Below are 19,292 nucleotides of genomic sequence, written 5' to 3'. Positions count from 1 at the left end.
TTAATTTATTTTTTAAATTTTATTTTACATTCCATCCACAGTTCTCCCCCCATCTCTCCTCCCACCCAACACCACCTTCCCATCACAGTCTCCCCCACCTTCATCCTCTCCTCCCAACAAGTAAAAGATGTCAACAAAGTCTGGCACATTAAGTTGGGGCAGGACCAAGCCATTCCCATCCTGCATTAAGGCTAAGCATGGCATCCCACCATAGGGAATAGGATCCAATAAGCTAGCTCATGCATATATCCTGATCCTACGGCCAGGCGCCTCCAAGATAGTCCACGCATCACCACCGTCTCCTACATATGGAGGTCCTAGTTTGGTCCCATGGAGCCGTCACAGCTGCCAGTCTAGAATTCCTGAGTTTCAATGAGCTTAATTCAATTGTCTCTGAACATTTCTCCCATATGATCTTCACCATCCCATTCCCTCATGCTCTCATCTCCCATCCCCTCCACTTGAATGCATTGGCACGGGAGACCACTTCCTAAATATAATCCACTAGCACAGACCAATGTCCACATCATACTGAATGAGGTAACCCTGACTCAGAAAGACAGTTATCATATGTACTCACTCAGAAATGGCTTTTAAACATAAACAAAAGAAAAACCAGCCTACAAATCACAATCCCAGAGAACCTAGACAACAATGATGACCCTAAGAAAGACATACATGGATCTAATCTACATGGAAGTAGAAAAAGACAAGATCTCCTGAGTAAAGTGGGAGCATGGGACCATGGGAGAGGGTTGAAGGGGAGGGGAGCAGAGAAAAATGTAGAGCTCAATAAAAAAAAAAGAAAAAAAAGTTGTTTTTTTCTCTCTACAATTATCTTTAAGATCTACCTTCTTAATTCTTGGTGTTTAAGGGACACATCAGAGAAGCCAAGAAAAATCTTGGGGACTTCTCTCTGGCTCCTTGTACCCCAAAATAAAAATTTATTTCCACTGCAAAATAGAAGTGAATATCAAAGGAATACAATTGTGATTCACAGTCAAAATGCAATGTCTTCAAATAAGCTAATCATTGAATAAACAGAAGAATGGGTGATGTATTCATCCAGCTTTGCCATGGTAGTTAAACCTTCAGCTTCACTGTAGGATGAGAAAGCACTAGAGCCTGAGGCGAAGCCGTCACCGCCTATCACTGAGTGCTATGAAATAACATTATTTGGATAATAAGGTCCTGTCGGTAAAACCCTGTGTTATGCTTTCAAGAGAAATCTGTGCTGTGACCTTCTGAAAGGCTTCTGTTCTGAACTTGGCTTTATTTTCTCTTTTCTGAGGTTGTCACTTTCGCCATCTGGCAGATGTTTCTTCTGGGAGAGAGGAAGCTGTGTGCATAAACCCTTTCAAGAAAGCACCGCTGTGTGCTTTGCCTGGGGTCAAAGGCCGTGCTCTGGAAGCTGGCTCCCCACTCTTCACGTTGGTGTGGACAGCTAGAGGATTTTAAGAACACGCTGGGTTGTGTGTGCATATGTGCAGAGGGTCTGAGGTGGCAGAGTGTGGCTTGTCGTATTTATGCCTGAATGAGAATTTTGAGCTGCGTCAAGTACAATGATCTAAACAACGTTTTGTCAGTGCTACCTGTCCTTATTACTTAGTGTCTAAGGGACACATTGGAGAGGCCGATAAAAAATTTAGAGACTCCCTCTCTGGTTCCTCATACCCAAAACTAAAAATTTATTTCCACTGCAAAATACAAGAAAGTAAACCCCCATTTACGTACTTCTTTCACCCAAAGGATAAGTAAAGAAGCAGTTATTCTTTTTATGTTCTGGTGAGATATCCACAAAAGGAACTGTGTGCCTTTCTGCTCTACTCTAATTCCAGTTATTTATTCTACTCTCAGATATAGGCATGCTCTGGAGATGGGACCGAGAATCAAATGTTTCATATCGTGCGTTAAAGCCTTAGTCACACGTGAGCTCTTTGGAGCAAACGATTTAGGTGGAAGTTCACTCCAGGGTATGAGAGGTGGCGCGAAGATGCCAAGCCTCGTTTTCTTTAAAGTGTGATTGGATTTGGGATGTGATTAGGAAATTAGAGGAAACCATGTAGGTGAATTACTTCCTCGGGCTTCCATTGGCAGCCTATGATGCTATTGTTCCTCTGCATACAGCAGGGGGCTGAAAGAAGGTTTTTGTTTTGTTTTTGTTTTTTTAAGGTGAACAGATTAATCTTTTGGAACTTATAGAAGAAAGAATAAACAGAAAGGAATAAGTTTTTAAATATATTTGTTTAATGAATGGCCAATATAAGGGCCCTGAAATGTTTAACGTAGTAATACCAATAAAGATGATAAGGCTGAATTTATTTTTTTAAATAAACAAATATTTTTGTCTGGGCCCACTATGGTTAGGCGTACTTGTAATTAACATAATCCCTCTTCATGCTTCTAATTATTAGAATACAACATAACAAATGTATTGTATTATACAGGAATAGATTCAACATAAGCCCAGGGTACACACAAATCCTGTTTAAACCTAGCTGATGAGCTTTGCATCAGAGATGTTGCTTGGGCTGAGCTTAGGTAAATGAACAAAGAAGATAGAGATGGGGATGCCTTAATTGTGTTTGTGAACTGTAAGTAGAGACCGGGGAAGAGAATGGAGGGAAATGAGAACGAGCCCATGTTTAAGCTGAAAAACCCAGGAAGAGAAGCAAATCTTCTATTTAGCTTCTTTTTATTCTTTTTAAATGCATTCATTCATCCTGAGTGTTACAAGCTTGGTATTATCTACAATGCACCCATGGCCCTTCGAATTTCTACCAACATTGTTTTCTGGTATTATAGATCAGGGATCTATGACCTGAGATCATTCCTGACTTCATATTCTTGAAAGATGGGCTGGCTATAAGGTAAATCTAATACACAAATCCTCTAAACATAAAATGAAGGTAGAAATTGCCTAAGACACATCCGTATGCCTACTGCATTCCTGGACACTAGCAGAAGACCTTGCCTTTGGGTGTAAAACTGGGCTGATGTGAGATCAAGCGAGTTTTACTGAAACAAAGGACAACTAATTGGGGCCCTGGGGGGTAGATCTCAAATAAAGAGAGGGGAAGCTACAAAAGGGAACTTGGAGGCTTGAAGATCGGATGTACATGTAAGAGGGATGAGTGTAAGACTGGAAAAGAGGAAAGACAGATGGGAAGTGAGCAATGCTAATACAGAGCAGACTTATGTGGGTGACAGACCTACAGTATGGCTACTGAGGAAACAAGAAAAATCATACACATTGATGTTAGAAGAGACGATGAGAAAAGTGTAACTTAGAAACCCAGTGAATTGATTTGTATAGTGTATAAGAAATGAGGAAATTATTTGGGATAGGGGAAGGGGAAGTAAGTAAGATAGTCGGAAAGAAGAATTCTCCCGTAGTAGATGGGTCCAGAGAAAGCAAGGACACGTGTGAACACTGTGCCGAACCCATGCTCTTCTCTATCCGAGGAGCCAGATAGACCTCAGGTTTTTAAGAGAAGGAACTGAATCCTTTGTTCTTTTGCTTTCGGAGTCTGACATAACACTGACTCCATAGCAGTTACTCAGATATATGTGGGATTAGTGAGGTGATTCAGTCATTGGTCTTTTTATGGTAAAAATTAACCAACCTCCTTCACCCAGCCCTCCTTCTTAGCTCAGTCATGCAAATGCCTTCAACTTTTTTTTCCCCCAGTTTAGTTTAACTGAGCAAACATTTGCTGTCTTGAGAAACTGGATTAGAATCAAGAAGTATCATCGGAAATACCATGTGGACCTGCCCTCTAAGTGCTGAGAATTTAGAGAAGGAGAAGATATTTGTCTTAGTTACAGATTTTATTGCCGCACCGAAACACCGGGACCAAAGAGCAAGTTGGGGAAGGAAAGGGTTTCTTCCTCTAACACGCCCACATTGCTGTTCATCACCACAGGAAGGCAGGACAGGAACTCAGGCAGGGCTGGAACCCGCCTGTAGGAGCCGATGTGGAAGCCATGGAGGAGTGCTGCTTCCTGGCCTGTTTCACATGGTTTGTTCTTTCCTATAGAACACCAACCAGGCCAGGGATGGAACCACCCGGAATAGCCCAGGCCTTCCCACATTGATCACTAATTAACAAAACGCCTTACAGTTGAATCTTAGGGAAGCATTTTCCTAATTGGGGCGCCTTCCTCACTGATGACTTGAGCTTGTTGAAGTTGACATAAAATCAGCCAGGGCACTCTTCAAGTCATCTTGTATTCGATTTGTGATATGCAAAAACAGTTATGCAGAAGCACAGAGGGAAGACAGCTTCATCTCCGTGAAGCAGTTGGAGAACACATCCCAGGCAACAGATGAGGTGGAGTTTGTTATTGAAAAGTAAATGGAGCACCGAAGTGAGGAGAAACATTCTAGGCAGAAAAGCAGTTCTGTCCCGTTAAGTTCATGCAAGCATTCGTTCAGTTCTTTCCGCATCCATGTACTACATGATTCTGACACAGAAAATGCATAAACGACTTGTTTTGCTCTGAATGGATATCGGCAAGAGGATGTGGCAGGTAACGGTGTAAACAAGTGCAGTACAATGTGCTATATGCTAAAAAAAAAAAATGAGTTGCAAAATGGTTTCAAAACTATGTAGAGCAAAAGAAGGGAAAATGAGGATCTACACCGAGTCAGGCACTTTCCCTGCTAGCAAAGGGATATGTGAGCCTCCACAGAGAAAGCGTAAATGAATCAAGGCGCTGGTGAGCAGTTTACAAAAGGCTGACCCTGGAACTCTGTCTCTGGCCTGCACATGTTTTCTTTAATCCTCACAGTGCTGAGCTGTATGGCAGCCGTGAGAATGTGCTTCACGGACTGCCAACTATAGGAGCATAATTCACGGGAGCCCAGCTGCAGCACTCAGAGAGCTGAAATTTATTCTGCAGTTTGCCCCAAGGCCATGCTTCCCAAAGGCTGCTCTGAACAGCCAATGACTGAGTGCCTCAGGGCTATAGACGTGGGGTGCGTTCTGGGAGACGGGATTTATCTTGTGTCTTTCTAGTGGCAATCTAGGAGGCTATCAACTAACTTCCTTGCTAGTCTCTTTCACTTGGCGGGAGGATGAGTTCCAGTGCACGGTCGGTCACAGCATGGCCCTCCCAGCGTCTTCTGGCTATTCCCCCAATTTGCTTTCACATTTTCTGTAATAAAATTTTCTCATTTAATCCTGTCTTGACACATGCCTCTCAGAGTACTTAAAACATAGTGTGTGTGTGTGTGTGTGTGTGTGTGTGTGTGAGAGAGAGAGAGAGAGAGAGAGAGAGAGAGAGAGAGAGAGAGAGAGAGAGACGAGGGTGGAAATCTAACGTTTCAAACTTGCTATTTCACTTAAGAAAGAGTAATTCCTGGGTTCCTTCAAGGAAGAAAATAATCACCCAACAGTAGGCAGATGCTTCACAGTTGTTGTCGTATCAAAGGGCCAAGAGTGGCTTTCAGCTTCAGATAAACGAACATGGTCACTCCCTACTTTTGATCACACCCAATGCAAAGACTATTTGCTGTTTAGCTTCATTCTTGTTCTTTTGTTCTTATGTCTCCTAGGCCCATCCACCTCGTCTATGTCCTTTCTCATTTTTTAACCTTCGTGGGCATCGTTTAAACACACAGCCCAGTGAGAGGGTAGGGCTAATACGCTCAGAAGATGACAGAGTGGAATAAGAACTGAAATCAGGGAACGCTGATGAGGAGAGGACGGAAGTTGAAAGACACTGGGTGAATTTAAGGAATACCTTAAATGGACAAGATCTGTGTGCCGAATAACAGGTGTGGGCTGATGGGCCAGCAGGAGTCAAGGATAACTAGCATAAGATGCCCCATTTCTCTCTTAATTCCGGATGCACGCTGTTCTGAACAGACGTCTTTTTAAATGATTTTCTGGGAATTGTAGCAGATGCGTCATTGAAAATAGACGACTTAACGGCAAGAAAGAGAAACTTCAATTGTTATCAATCTACATTGAGAAATGATCAAGAAACGTGGATCCTTTGTTGAAGTTTGTGAGAAATGGGTGTTTGTTTCTAATGACAATACAGGATGTAAATGTTCCCGGAACTGCTTTTAGATATTTTTGCAATAACCCTCTTTCTTTTCCTTTCCTTGAGCAAGTCATTTCTCTGTGCCTAAAATATGGAAGTCACTCAGTGATTATTGCCAAATAATTATCCTTTCTCAAGGTGTCAGCATTTTTCCTTCTTCTCTGTCAGCACCAGCAGCTCCCTCAAACTCAATTAACATTCTGAATGAACTTGCTTTACTGCTTCCGAATTGGCTTTCCCATCTTAGGAGCACCATAGTGAGCCCCGTGCTAGTCCCCACATCGTGTGCTTCCCTCTGACTGGCAGCCTTGTGACATGGCTGTCCTTACCTCCAGCTGTCAGAAAAGAAAACCAGGCTCCAATTTGAGAATGGCAGAACGAATAATCAATTTCAGGTCCCAATCCTCCACCTCCACGTTTATTTACTAATCAGTATGACTTTGTCAGAATTTTTGCACTGTTTTTATGGTATCTATACACATGGTTTAAAGCCTTTCCAAATATAGACATAAGGGTACTTCTTACTGTGTTAATTATTCCCCGCTATCAAATTAACCCTGAACTTAGAAAAACCTGGGTGATATGACAAAAAAAAAAAAAAAAAAAAAAAAAAAAAAAAAAAAAAAAAAAAAAACAGTGCTTAGAACCTGAAGGATGGGTCTTTGCACCTCAAATTCACCAAACGGTTGCCTTGCATCTTTAGATGAATGGATTGGTCTTTTGTTTGTGTTCTTAGGATATGAAAAGACGATCATGCTATTTCTCGGGTGTGGGAATCATAAGAAGCCTGTGTCACTGTTCCCTTGAGAATATTTAGTTTTGTTCTTAGGACTTTAGAGCTTTTAAAACTCCCCTTCTAAGCCAAGAATGCTGATGTATTCCTATAATCCCAACTACTTGGAGGTCTGAGACAAAAGGATGGCAAGATTAAGGCTCTGCCGTGTAGCTTGGTGAAGTCTCTTAAAATAAAAAGGGCCAGCAGTATGGCTCGGTGATAGAGTATTTGAGTATTTGCCTAGCATGCACAAGGTCCTGGATTCAATCTCAGTCTCTAATACCTACCACAAACCGCTGCGGACGAGAGCAGGAGAATTGAACTCGGGCTTGTACAGCAGCTGCTCTGCCCACTGAGTGATTTCCCTAGCCCAGCACACCGCTTTGAACTATGTCTCTGATATATGAATGTTTGATTTCAGGTGTGTGTGTGTGTTTCTTTAGAAACTAATGGCACAACAAAGCATTGCAAAAACCAATAGCTATTTCTCTTGGATAAATTTCTAGAACAGGCTTATAAAAATAGTATTTTCAATAAAAATTTAATTGCTAAGCAACAACAAAAAAGCCTGTCTGTAGAACATTATACAAAAGCATGACTTATCTTTCTCTTTGGCAACATTTCTTTAAGAATAAATTTAAAAAGAAATAGAAGCCTTCCTAGGGAAGTGGGGTTTGTGATACCAACAAATGTCAGTTGTCGCCTGTTCGGGTGAAAGGGGATGCTGCTGGACCATGCAGCAGGAAGAACCATTTAGCTACACAATGGCTTGTGCTTTTGCAGGGTAGTCAGCCAATGTGGAAAACTGGTAACCGGGAGAAAGAACGGTGCCAGTCACAGGCATCAATCGTGGAATCCGCACAACCACAAGTCCACAAGAGCCCACCAAGAACCCTGTACGGGCGTTGCCCTCACCGGCATGACACTTCTAGTTTCTATTGATGGGGTTGGACTTCAACATTCAATTTATTAGCCACAATTTTCAGAATCTAAGAGTGTCAGCCAGAGGTCAGCCCGTTTTCATGGAGAGATGCCACTTAGAAGAGCTGAGACCTGCTCTTGCAGCCAGAAGCTCTGGGACAGTTGTCAGGGGATGGACATGACTCAGACAATGGAGAACAGCAGGCTGCAATCCACTGTGTGTTTCAGGCTGATGGCAACAGTTGGAAGGAACAGGAAGGGGAGAAGGGAAAGCGCTTCAAATCAGTGTCTACCTAAATTCAGATAAACCTCTCCTAAAACACACACGGGCTAAGCAGGACCATCTGGGGGACTGATTTTAGTAGGGCTACAAAAGCTTTTGCGAATTCTTGAGGTCAGAAACACCAGGCCAGTGGAACTCTGTTTATATCGACATCTTTCCATTGCGGACTCCCCATCCATTCATCCTTTTCCTTGGCGATGGTTTGGGGACAGGGAAATGCATAGTAGGGAGAGGAGGATCACCACATGCTCTGTCTGGGAGTCTGTTCTCAAAACAGTGGTTAAGTGCTCCTCTGTCATTGTCAGAGCAGTTGCTTTTAAGGCTGGTTGAGTCACAGGATGTTTTAAAAACACAGTTGTGACCAACTTTCCCTTCTAAAATTCCTTAAAGTGTTTCCTTTTCTCTATCGCAAGATGAGTTTTTCTTATATGTCGTCGGTGTCCCTAAAGAAGCCCTTAAAGTCATCCATCTCCATTCTTTATAGGCTTTTGAGTCCTCATACTTTCTGAGTTATCAGCTACTTTCTGGGTGAAGCATCCCCCATCCCTTCAAAACCAGCACTTCCTCCATCTGGCCATCCTTACACCACTATTCCTTCTGGAGCTAAGCCTCACTGTGAATACTCAAGCTCTGCCTTTTTCCACTCTTACACCCAAGTCGGATAAAATGGCTTCTGTTTCCACACTGCATTTCTCAAGGAATTATGAACATGTATTCCCTTTCCCTTTAGTACAATTTGCGCACATTCTCAGTGGGTGTCTCAACTAATCACTCATTCATAAAATTTTTATGGATAATACTGTGTGCCAGATAAGTCTCCAACAGGAAACGAAGTGTGTCTACACTGAGCATAACTTGAGCATAGGAGACCTCATAGCCCACCCGCTCAGTGGCGCACTTCCTCCAGCAAGGCCACAGCTACTCAAACAAAGCCACACCTCCATATAATGCCACTCCCTACGAGCTTATGGGGGCCAACTGCATTCAAACACCAAACATATTATTCGTACAAAGTCCAGAATCAGGTTCCAGGCATCTATCTGTTTTGGTCAGCTCGCCTGTAACTCCACCCCGAGAGCTCCCATGACCTCTTCAGGCCTTTAAGGGCATTGCACTCACGTGCACAAACCCACGTACAGCTTACTTCCTGTTGCCCGTGGATCAAGACGCAGAACTCTCAGTTATTTCTCCAGCACTATGTCTAGATGCTTGCTGCCTTGCTGTCTGCCATGATGATAATAAACGAAACCTCTGAAACTATAAGCCACACTAATTAAATGCTCTTCTTTATAAGGGTTGTTGTGGCCATGAGGTCTTTTCACAGCAATAGAAACGCTAAGACAATATGCATTCTTAATAGCTAGTCAACTGCATTCCCTCTTTTATATTTTTAGAGGTATGTATGTTTACTTTAATCACGTATTGTCATCTGTGCTTATCTAGTCTATCTTATCTTCAGTGTTTTTATTTATTTTTGCAGTCAAAAGTTTTAGATTCACATATGAGGATATTCAATATTTATCTTTTTTGTCTTTTGTATATTTTACTTAACATAGTGTTTTCTAATTCCGTTATTGCAAATGATAAGATTACTTCCTCTTTATAGGTTGAATAGCATAGTATACCAAATTCTCTTTATCCCTTCATCCCATGATGTACATTTACTCTTACCATAAAAGTTGGCTATTTATTTCAAGCACAATCTTACTGTGTTGGTCAGTCTGACCTCGAACTCATGATGCTCTTGCCTCAGACCCTCCAATGATGGCATTGCAGGAGTGCATCCAGAGTGCTAGCTCGTTATTTTACACATCACAATGTGAGGTTGTAGAGATTTTGACAGACATCTTTATGTCTCTATACATTGATGTCAAGGTGTCAGGTGAATAACAAGAAGTGGGAGCACTAGAGCTTCTGTTAGCTCTGCTGTTAGTTTGCAGAGGACTTTACAACTGTTGTGTGTGATGACTGTGCTAATTCACATTTCCAACAATAGTAAATAAGGATCCTTTCTGCCATATTCTCTGAGCACTTCTTTTGTCTTTATAAAACCAAGTGAAATAAAACTGCTTTGTGGTGTTCGTGTGGCTGGAGTTGGGGCTACAAGCAGTTGTAAACTACTTAGCATTGGTCCTGGGAACCTAACGCAGGTCCTTTGAAGGAGCAGTATATGCTCTTAGTTGCTAAACCATCTTTCCAGGTATTTTAATTTTTGATAATTTATTTCAGTGGTGTGTGTGTGCACACATGGTATTATCTGTCATGTGTGGTGCCCACCTAAAATGTAACATTTTATTTGCTTTTGACGAATGTTAAATTTTAGGCTTTCTATATAAATGTGTGACTGTGAAAAGAGCCCTCAAAAGGTTTTCTTAAACTCAGAAATTCAAGAAGTGCTAAGCCTGGGCTGGAGAGATAGCTAGGTGTATGTGAGCACTCGCTGCTCAGGGAGATGCTATTGCTCACCTAGGAAGAAGACCTTGGATTCGCAGCACACATGGGCATAGACACACTCACCTACAGCCCCAGCAGTGGGTCATGAGAAAGACAGAAGGACGGGGAGGGCTTGTTGGCCAGTCAGCCAGCCTAGGTCAAAAATGACAAGCTTCATGTTCAGTGAGACCATGTCTCAGGGAAAGGGTAGAGAGTCATAGAGGAAAGCATCTAACATTCTGCTCCGGTCCTTTCATATGCACACACATGTGTGTGTACCCCACCCTTGTGTGCACATCCAAGCACACTCACAAAAAATATGGCTAAGCATTACCTTGACAGCTATTGTAGTATAATGTTCAGTTTACAGTTGACTTTATCTTGACATTGAGGTTTTATGACTAATTGAGTGCCCTAATTAATTTCTCAGGATTAAGTGTTAAACCCTTACTCTTTATCTGTTTTTACCCCAGAGTAAAACTTAATCAAGCAGTCATAAATTGAGTAAGCTGTATTTGTTGTACTAGCATCAACAAAATTAAATATCCATCAAAAGGCCTGTTAAGGAAGTGATAGCATATGGTTTCAATGAGATATTAATTTGTCATTTAAATTGTTAATTTTAAAAGTGCCTGTATGTACATAAAGGACTTAAAATATAATATAAACTGAAAAAACCATCAGAATGCAATTGTGGAAACAGGATGTAACCATGGTGATATGTAAGTAAGAAATGTTTGGAGATGATAAGTGAATTCTGAGGGAACTTTGATTATGCCTTATTTTTGGAAGATTACATGAATATTGAATTGAATTACTGTAATCTAAAGAAGTAGGAAAGTTTATTAGAATATGAACTACTCAAACTTCCATGGTGAAGAAGTAATACACAGCTTGCCTATTGCCACTGCAAATAAACCTTGTTCCTCACTGGCAGCATCTCGCGTGACTCTCGGAAGGGGGCCCTACCATCTGATGTCTGAGTGTGTTACTTAGGAACCCTTGATTGGCAAATAATCCATAGAGCATCAAAAGCAAAAGCAACAAGGCAAAGCCGCACAAATTTCACTGTCCTGACACATCTTGATTTTTATGTAACTTCTTTCCATTTCTCATGCAAATGTATATTTTCATATCTGATTCTTTGCATTTCCCACATGCTTTATTTTCAAGTTTTCTTTCTTATGCATTCATGGCTCTCTTAATTGCTTCATAAAAGAAGCATTGTTAAGTAAAAAAATCACACCACCCCCTTGAGTTACTGCAAAGCAAAGATACGAGAGTTCTGACCTTGCTTTGTCTGCTGACAGAGAGCTTTACGGCTTTGTGGATAAGAATGCTATCCCCATGTCTCCATTTGAGTGGTAACATGATAATACCGAAAGCAAGCGGAGCTAGGTCTTAGATGACAGCACATCACTTAATATCCACTTATTGTTCCTACAGGGAAATTCTGGCCTGGGATTCAGTATTGCTGGAGGGACAGATAATCCCCACATTGGAGATGACCCTGGCATATTTATTACGAAGATTATTCCGGGAGGTGCTGCAGCAGAGGACGGGAGACTCAGGTAAAGACTGGAAGCATGAAAATGACCTGGGGCGTGGATCCGCTGCATCCGCGAGTCACGCTGGTACCTTTGGAGCATGAGAATCCTGTAAAATTCTGGACTGTGAAGGTTATCAAAGCTTTCTGTAGTAACTCTGCAAACCTGTCCCTACTTGCTGAATTTCATGTCAGATTTAATCTATGCAAGTTGGGAGCTATCAAATGTGACATTGGATCGGACAGCGGGGGAGGAGTTATAGATATACCTTTGATCCCCGTGGGGCCCTCTGTCTACTTTGGAAGAGTGATAATATTAATTAATGAGTCAGCAATATAGTGTCTAGAACCAACACTGTACCTAGCATTAGGGAACCGTGCTGTTCCCTAATACAATACAATAGCCTTCCTAGGGTGTTCTATAGATATTTAGAGAGAGTCGGGAAAACTGCCTTATTGGAAGATTCTAGATCTTAAAATATGATTGGACAAGGCCTTAAGTAAGTGCATCAGTCTAAGCTGGAACACGGGGAAAGAGCACATTATCTGCGAGAGCAGAACAATAGCAGCTCGCTTTGGGAGAAGCCTGGGCCGAGTTTAGGGTGGAGTAGAGTCAAGGTAGTGCCCGGGGAAGAGCAGTGGCTGCTGGAGCAGAGGCCGTGCTCTGTTAGAACCTAGAAATAAGTGTGGAAATAGCAATTACCCACAGAGAGCAATTAATAAATAATTTAAAATGCAATCAGGAATTAAAAACAACCTCTAAAACGCCAAAAAAAAATAAGGGCTCAGAAGCTAATGGAAGCCATCCTACAAATAGTTTATATATTATATAATACGTAATAATGTATAATATATAATATGACCCTACCTGATTAAAGATCCACATAGGCCAAGAAGATTTAATTATATCAATAGATTTTTTATTATTTTTAAACAAAATCTCACAATATAGGCAAGGATACCCTCACACTTGTGGTACTATTGCCTAAAACTGACAGCTGCTGGGGTTATAATAGCATGCCACTATACCTGGTTATATCTTTACATCATCTATCATGTAGACATAAGTGGCTTAATAAATGCTTGCCGAATGGATGCCTTTGATATTAATAAATAGGTAGAGAAGAAGAAAGGGAAAATTGATATGGATGATAGGGAGGATGTTAAAGGAGGAAACTTATGAGGCTTATTAAAGAGTATAAGGGAGATTTTTCAAGAAGGGTTACTAGGGTGCAGAGCTTACAGCAGGAAAAGGAAGAGGGATGCATACCTGAATGCAACAAAAACAACTGTGACCATGTAGCTAAGGATGGGTGAAATATCAAGAGAGAGAATATCTTGAAAACGTATCAGTCATAAGACAAGATCCTGGCTAAAGGGAGACCACGGTAATAAGATACTAAAGGGAAGAATGTAATGCCAGGGAGAAGAAAGCTTGCAAATTGATTCAGGACAATTCTGTCTGAAACTGGACTGAGTGGGCTAAAGTCAAAGCTTGTGGTCAAGGCCTCCAAGGAAAGAGCTAAGAGAAGCCTTCTTCGGGCTTGGTAAAGAAGTTAGTATGCCTGATAATGAAGACAGGTCCTGTAGATAAAGACAGCATTGGCCAGCATGGTGTCACAGTGGGAAATGTGACCTGAGCACCAGGAATACAAATGTCACGCCCTGGCTCAGTCTGTTTTCATTACACACGAATAACCTGTTCTGCTATTTTCCCTTTGAAATAGGCAAAGTCACGTGATCCCTGTCAGACTGTTCTGATGCAGGGGTTTCATTAGATAGCTGCATCTTTCCAGCTGGGGGAGGAGAGCTGCATTTTTTTTTTCAGGCTCATTTGCCTGTGGTTTCACCCAGAAAAGATTTCCATATGAAATGCATGCTTTGTAACAATTGAATTTCCAAGTTGCTCTCAATGATTTTCAGAGATGAAATATCCATATTGAGCAGTGAGAGGTTTGAAATATGAAGTGCAATTTTCTAAGTCAAGAGGAGCTTGTGTTTGCTAGGGTTGGATCCTATATAGGCTCTATTTCATATGTTTAGACATGAGCTGGGTATGCTGACTTATGCCGATAATCCCAGCACTTGAGATGCTGGTGCAGGAGGATTGCCATGAGTTTGAGAACAGCCTCAGCTAAAAGGTGATTCTTAAAGGTGTAGCCAGGCCAGCTCAGGCTACAACATGATACTCTACCCCAATGAAGGTGGAACAGGCAAAAAAAAAAAAAAACTGGTTATGGGAATGAGACTTTAGAACTTTAGAAATGTGTGGGCCTTGATGAGCATGCTCAACTGTTTACTATCTGAAAGAGAAGGACTGCTCACCTCCTGGTAAATGCTGCCTCTGGGTTTGAGATGTAGCAGTTCCTTTGCTACCCGCTTGCTCTGCAGTTAGGAATAGATATCCACATTTCTGAGACAAATGGCTCCTGTTGCCTGAAGTCATGAGTGGAAATCTCATGAAAACTTACTCTTACAATTAAGTTGCATAGAACCCTAAAAGGCAACATTTGTAGAACCTTCATTATGCATGGAGCATTTGTATTTGTATTTTAAGCTACAATGTCCTTTATTCTGATCTTTGTTCATTAGCCCTTATTATGGTCTCCCAGGCTGTGTGAATGACACCTCCCAGGGTTGTGCATCGAAAAATCTGAAAATTTCTGTCCTAATTTCCTCCCTTAAACAACAAGAAATACCTAGTCCTTAATCTAGAGTACATCCTTTGTCTTTATGAGAGAACTCTTGGGTCTCCCTTTCATTTTGACAGATCCTTAAAATATTACTAAGGCTACTCTCTCCCATATTATTGACGGATGTAGAGACTTCTAGAGTTCAAAGACATCTATCAGCAGAAAATCTGGCTTATGGTTTAAATATCAATTATTAAAATTGGGGAGGAAACCAAGTCCAAGACTCTCATTTTATGGTGGAGGAAAGTGAGGCTAGGCATAAAATATTTGACATAAAACATCAAAATGGCCTGACTCAAATCATGAGCTGTCTGACGTACTGTCAAAAAGGAGTCATACACAGGTCCAAACTAAGGCCATGTAAGCATTTTCTCAGCGTGACAGGAGCAGTGTATAGGGCTGGTGTAACAGGCTCCAAGGAGTGCTTTGTTTGGCCACTAGTCCTGAGGACACTGAGGAAAGGGCACTGTGCAAACTTGGAAGGCAGGGTTTCTGGTACCTGTTACAAACAGAACTGACCTTGGCAGAATGAAACTTCCCTTATTGGTGTCTTCTGTCAGATGATAGGAATGCCTATGTCACAAGGCATTCTGAAGGTTCAATGAGATTGCCTTAAGTCCACAGCTTTGTCAGTCATGTAATAGGCAATCAAGAAGTTCTGGGAACACTTCCCCTTTCTCCTTAGCTGCCCTTCTACGTGACCTTTGGCCCCATTTCATTCTTTTTTTCCTCTCCAAGTTTCTTGTTCCTGTCTTTTTGAGTCCTCTTTTCTACTGGTTATATCATGACATGATATTAAAAGTCGCCTTAGAAATGAAAATGATATCATTTTAAGCTGCTAGTATCTAGTGAGTGTCTAAGCAATGCTGGAATATGAATATGTAATTTGCAGGTTTGTGTGCACATGTGTGTGTATTTCTGGAAATCATACAAGCATGAGAAACTTTCTTTTACATGCTAAACTAAACCCAAAATAATGCAGTTGTACAGGTTTAAAGCATATGTAAATTGAGAAGTAGACTTCTCCCTAGATAAACCAGACTCCAAGGTGAGGTTTAGTCTCATTGGTTCTCCCAGAAAACAGTACAATATTTAGAATAAGAGGACCTGGGTTTCATAACTATGTGACCTTTGTCCCTTTGAAGCCATCGTTTTCTGGTTGCCTCCCTTGACATATGCACATTTGGCATATGGCCATGGGACTCAAAAAACTTACGGAGAAGGTTCCATGGAAGAGTAGATCCATGAAGGCATTGGGTAAAATGTGAGACACCCAAAGTAACTCAGTTATCTGCAGACCCAGCACCTCAGCAGAACACTTAGCTTGAGACCCAAGCCTTCAAAAGCTAAGAATAAACACAGTGCTAGGAAAACTCATAGTATGACACCTGCCCCAATGTCCAGAGCCTTGTACAAATTCTTTGCTTAGACCAATAGTGGTGGAGCAAACATTTCTCAAAGTATGTTGTCTTTATTCTTCATGCTCACATATATACAGTGGTAACCAGTAGTGGATTTCTATGTATCCTTTCCTGGTATTTAATTAAGAGTGAGATGGGACTTTGAAGAACTTACTAGTCACTGGTATTTTGCCTTCTAGAAGCAATCGCTATGATTGGATAGCATTCCTTGGCTTGAATAATTGAAATATGATGGAAAGGTCATTAATTTTATTTCAGGGAAAAATAGATACATTTCCATCTTCTGAAGAATGTGTTTTATTTCTGTCCTTGTATCTGAAACTTAAAATGCCTTCAGTGTTGTCTGATGCCCCTAGCTTGCCAGTGACCAATTTTGACATGTCTTCCTAGGGAAGAGCTATCACACGACAACCTGTGCTTGGCCATGCAGCGATGACATTTTACACAATGGTTCATTTATTAAACCTGTCCACAGCATAAAAACAAAGTGCAGAAGAGGGATGCTTGCCAGTTTCCTGACAAGTGACACAATTTAATCTCCTAGCCCTCGACACGATCATTTCCATTTCTTGACAGAATGAAAAAAAAGTGTTATTTTTATTTTAGGTCTATTGCTTCATTTATTATCTCTATGTCTGCTTACAAGCAAGCATGCTTATAAAATGCCGACAATGTGCATGTTCATTTTGAACAGTAATATTAATTAATGTGCTGAGATGGCACCCTACTGACAGGTTGAATAGAATGTATTCTCTATGTGTAAACTACAACATTATCTTTCTTTCTGTCCTGGAACAGTCATACTCTTGTGGTCTCGTTGATTCATATTCATTAAGTCACAAATTATTTAAGATAACATGTGAAAAAGGGAAGGAAGTAAGGAAGATTGAGGGAAACAGAGAAGAGGAAAAGACAGAATGGTGGAAAGGTTAATGAATAAAGATTGGTAATCATGGGAAGGTGAAGATACCATATAGCTAGAAGCAGAGAAAATAAACCTCGCTTTGAATCTTTGTCTGAAAAATCACAGGCACCAAGTTGGACAAAGTGAATCTTCTGGCATGATAGTGTGAACCTTACAATGAGGAACACACTTTCAGGCACTCTAAGGAAATAAAACATTGCCAGCAACTGAAATAATATGAGATCGCTTACCACTAGAGTGTACTCTATTTTGCAGTTCCATGAGTGCCTGTGATTGCAGATAGGAACTTCATGAGTCATCCTGTACAACATGTCAGTTTTTACCATTAAGTCAACCAATTATGGCACTCGCATAACTATGATCAGGCTGGATTTTCCATTCCAAAGTGGAGACTTTGGGTGGCTTCGAAGTTAAACCAATTTTTCCTTCTTTGTTATTCTGCTGTGAAAGCAGGTCACAAACCCAGCTGTGACTTTGAGCAGAAGATCCCACTGAGGAGGGAGTCCTCTGTCCATGGCACGTGGTACCAGTGGCCGCCTTAGAAGGGGCAATGGCGGGAACTTCAGATGACTCACAGATTGTCCCCACCCATCTCTAGCCACAAAAACATAAAGTAGAGGAAGTGGGAACAGTCCTCTCATTTCTTTGGTTTACCCTCACTACCTCATCAGTCTTCATGTGGGGACAACCTACTTAAGTAGGAAAGAGAAAAACATGTTTTCAAAAGGAACCGTGAAGTGACTGTCAACAGGATGTCCCCAACATCTTAATATTGCATGAGAAAATGTCTAAGTGATAATTCCACCTGCACGTCTGTGGGGACACCAGGCACCCACCTGCCACCATTTAGAACTTCAGACAAGCCCTCAGGATTTCTCTCATTTGGCCTCTCACTACACACTTGGATACGAGATAATTGAACTTCTTTTGTGGCAAGCAAGTTTGTTGTTGTTTTCAGAATTCTGGGTCTCTATACGCCAAACAATGAATCTGTGTCCCTACCTCACATCGTATACAAACTTTAACTCAACATGATATATAAACCTAAATGTATAAGCTAAAACTATGAAGCTTGCCAGGCATCCTGGTGCACGCTTTTAATGTCAACATTCGGGAGACAAAGGCAGGTGAGTCTCTGTGAGTTCGAGGCCATCCAAGTCTGCAGAGTAAGTTCCTGGGCTATGCAGAGAAGTCCTGCCTCAAAAAAAAAATGAAAATTTAAAAGCATAAGAATAAATCTTTATGATCTTAGATTAGGCAATGATTTCTTAATATATAAACAAAGTAACAAACAGAAACAAAGATAAATCGGACTTCACCTAAAAACTTTCCTTGTTTTCAAAATACGTGATCAAGGTTAAAAAGCAGTCTTCCAAACCAGGAGAAAAGATATTTTCAAATAATGTATCTGATAATTTTATTGTAGCCAGAATATTTAAAAACTGCTACAACTCAACAATAGAAACGACACAGTGTGAGGGTAGGTGAGCTACATCGGTACCAGTTTATTGCCCCTGCTGTGACAAGTTGTCAGGCCTTGTGACTTCAAGTACTGCAGATACGCCGTTCCGTGACACTACATGTCAGAAGTTCAAAATCAAGCTTCCTAGGACAAGATGTCAACAGGGCATTTTAAGGCTCTCTGGGAGCATTTGTTTTCTCGTTGTTTTTGTTTGTTTTATAACATTTCCCCACCCCCCTGTTTCTGAAGAGCACTTGCATCCATTGCCTCATAAACATGTCTTCTGTCCTCAAAGCAGAGCAGTTCAAGCTTCCATTGTGATCCCCCCTTAACTCCTCCTACCACATCCTTTTGATAAAGACTCCTTTGATTGTGTTGGACCTGTTCTGTTCTATGAATGTGCTGGATAAAACCACTATATTATATACCTAAAAAAGAGCAAAGCTGGTAAATTATACGTCACTAAAGCTTTAATTATAAAACCTACTCTGCCATTCTTTTTTGTTATAAAATATTTACAAATAGCTTCCTCATGTTGTCTGCTGAAATCTATGATTCACTGCTGTTTTTAACTTATTTTTTTTTTACTATTTGAAACAATTTTTAAATTTAATTATATTTCTATCATTTCCTTTCCATCCCTGAAGCTCAACCATATCCTTTCTTCCTTTTTATTCACCCAAATTTAAGCTCTTTATCAACAATAGCACCTCACCTTCACCGAGTTCTTGAGTCCTTTTACCATGGAGAGCACACTTTGGTTCAGGCTCCACATATAT

At 41.0% G+C, this 19,292-nt stretch overlaps 1 protein-coding gene across 8 annotated transcripts in view; it reads left to right on the top strand.

The window, feature by feature from the left end:
* Positions 1–19,292, top strand: part of Dlg2 (discs large MAGUK scaffold protein 2) — a 1,620,445-nt gene that overhangs the window by 1,136,238 nt on the left and 464,915 nt on the right. For all 8 annotated transcript variants that reach the window (XM_050154453.1, XM_050154448.1, XM_050154445.1 and 5 more), the window contains one exon: positions 11,913–12,037. In XM_050154453.1, coding sequence (XP_050010410.1) covers positions 11,913–12,037 — 125 coding nt within the window. The remainder of the gene's footprint in view (positions 1–11,912; positions 12,038–19,292) is intronic.

Source organism: Alexandromys fortis, unplaced genomic scaffold (genome assembly GCF_014885135.2).
Source record: "Alexandromys fortis isolate MF-2015 unplaced genomic scaffold, M_Fortis_MF-2015_v1.1 scaffold_77, whole genome shotgun sequence".
Lineage (NCBI taxonomy): Eukaryota > Metazoa > Chordata > Mammalia > Rodentia > Cricetidae > Alexandromys > Alexandromys fortis.
This window is presented reverse-complemented; position numbering and strand designations above follow the sequence as displayed.